The 1,520-nt window shown below is 57.1% G+C and overlaps 1 protein-coding gene across 1 annotated transcript in view; it reads left to right on the forward strand.

Annotated features, from left to right (window-relative positions):
* The first annotated feature begins 6 nt into the window (after nucleotides 1–6).
* Nucleotides 7–1,520, forward strand: part of PPP4R3A (protein phosphatase 4 regulatory subunit 3A) — a 49,441-nt gene continuing 47,927 nt past the window's right edge. Inside the window, exons 1-2 of the mRNA XM_018558496.1 lie at nucleotides 7–285; nucleotides 323–458. Coding sequence (XP_018413998.1) covers nucleotides 280–285; nucleotides 323–458 — 142 coding nt within the window. The 5' untranslated portion in view covers nucleotides 7–279. The remainder of the gene's footprint in view (nucleotides 286–322; nucleotides 459–1,520) is intronic.

Raw genomic sequence — 1,520 nt, forward strand, 5'->3', positions numbered from 1 at the left:
GCGGCGCTGTGACTGACACTCTGGGCCAGGCCCGGCTAGAGAGGGCGGGGACACCGGGCAGTGAGCGGAGACCGGGACACTCAGGCTAGTCCCGGGCTTCTCCTCTTCTTGCCGCAGCGCCGTCCAGGCCGCGGTAGAGTCGGGCGAGGCCTGGGATTCGGGAGAGGCCTGCGCGGTGCGGCCTGCTGAAGAGACATATCCCCGGAGTACGAGGACTGGGCCGGCCCGCGGCCTTCAGGAGAGCCCGGGGATCGGGCCTGCACGGGGGGGGCGACCCGGATGACGGCAACCCGGCGGCGGGGGACGGGCTACACTATGCAAGAAAAACCGGCGGCGGGTGAAGGTCTACACTCTGAATGAGGACCGCCAATGGGATGACCGGGGGACCGGCCATGTCTCCTCCGGCTATGTGGACCGGTTGAAGGGCATGTCGCTGCTGGTGAGGGCCGAGAGCGACGGTGAGTGACCGCACAGCGGGGGACGTAGCGGGCCCAGTCATATGTGTGTGTCTGCGCTGATCTATGACAGGACCGTACAGGGATCATTGTCGGTGATTGCACCGGGGAATATAACGTGTCACGACACAAGTCCGCACATTGGTGATTGCACAAGGCGGTGTGAGGGATTGGTGATCCTCCAGAATGATTGACAGCCACCTTTGACCTGCTCCAAGCTGGTTGTTGCATCACCATAGACTTCAATGGGAATGCAAAACTTGCATAAAGTGAACAGAATCCCATTGACAGGCACATGACGCATGTAATGCATGGGGGCTCAAAGCACAAAGCCGACACGCCAGGGAAAGATCATTCACAAAAGTTATTTATTGTCATCCAATCGTATTGGAAGGTTACAGTCACATGATCAAAAAAAAGTTTCTTAACCACCTTTTATAGCTTGCTGGGTTGTAACAATAATCCATGATATCATAAGTGTAATATATGTGGCTCTACTGTGCAGGCGCGTGATGTAAACAAACAAATGGCTTTTAGGCCATATTCACACAGCTTAGAGTCGGCCCGTACAGATCTGTGCGGCGTGCGTGGCGGTATCGGGCCGTTCCAGGAAAGGACAGGTGCTGCGTGTGATTGTACGCAGCAGCCTGTCCTTCCCTATGGGTGGACGGGGGCCGTACACTCACCCGAGCTGCACACCTGTGCGGGTGTCCGTACTCAGATGCAGACAGGATGGGTCCTGTGTGCGTTCAATCACGGACAGCCGCGCGGATGTGCAGCTCGGGTGCACGCCGCACGGATCTGTACGGGCCGACTAAGCAGTGTGAATGAGGCCTTATTCTTTAAAAAGAAGCCACAGCCTGAATAGTGAAGCCCGTCCCGCCAGCATGCTGCAGAGATGGATCATTACTCTCTGTGTGGAAGCAGTGGTCCCTCTGCAGAGATCTTACGTGGGCCACTTCTGAGTCACACCTATAGCTCTTCATCCAGCAAAGCTCATTCACTCAAATGATTAGAGAGCCCTAGGACTCAGCGGGGGGGGGGGGGAGACCTCTGCAGAGAGGC

Source organism: Nanorana parkeri, unplaced genomic scaffold (genome assembly GCF_000935625.1).
Source record: "Nanorana parkeri isolate BGI_ZX_2015 unplaced genomic scaffold, ASM93562v1 scaffold344, whole genome shotgun sequence".
In the NCBI taxonomy this organism is placed as follows: Eukaryota; Metazoa; Chordata; class Amphibia; order Anura; family Dicroglossidae; genus Nanorana; species Nanorana parkeri.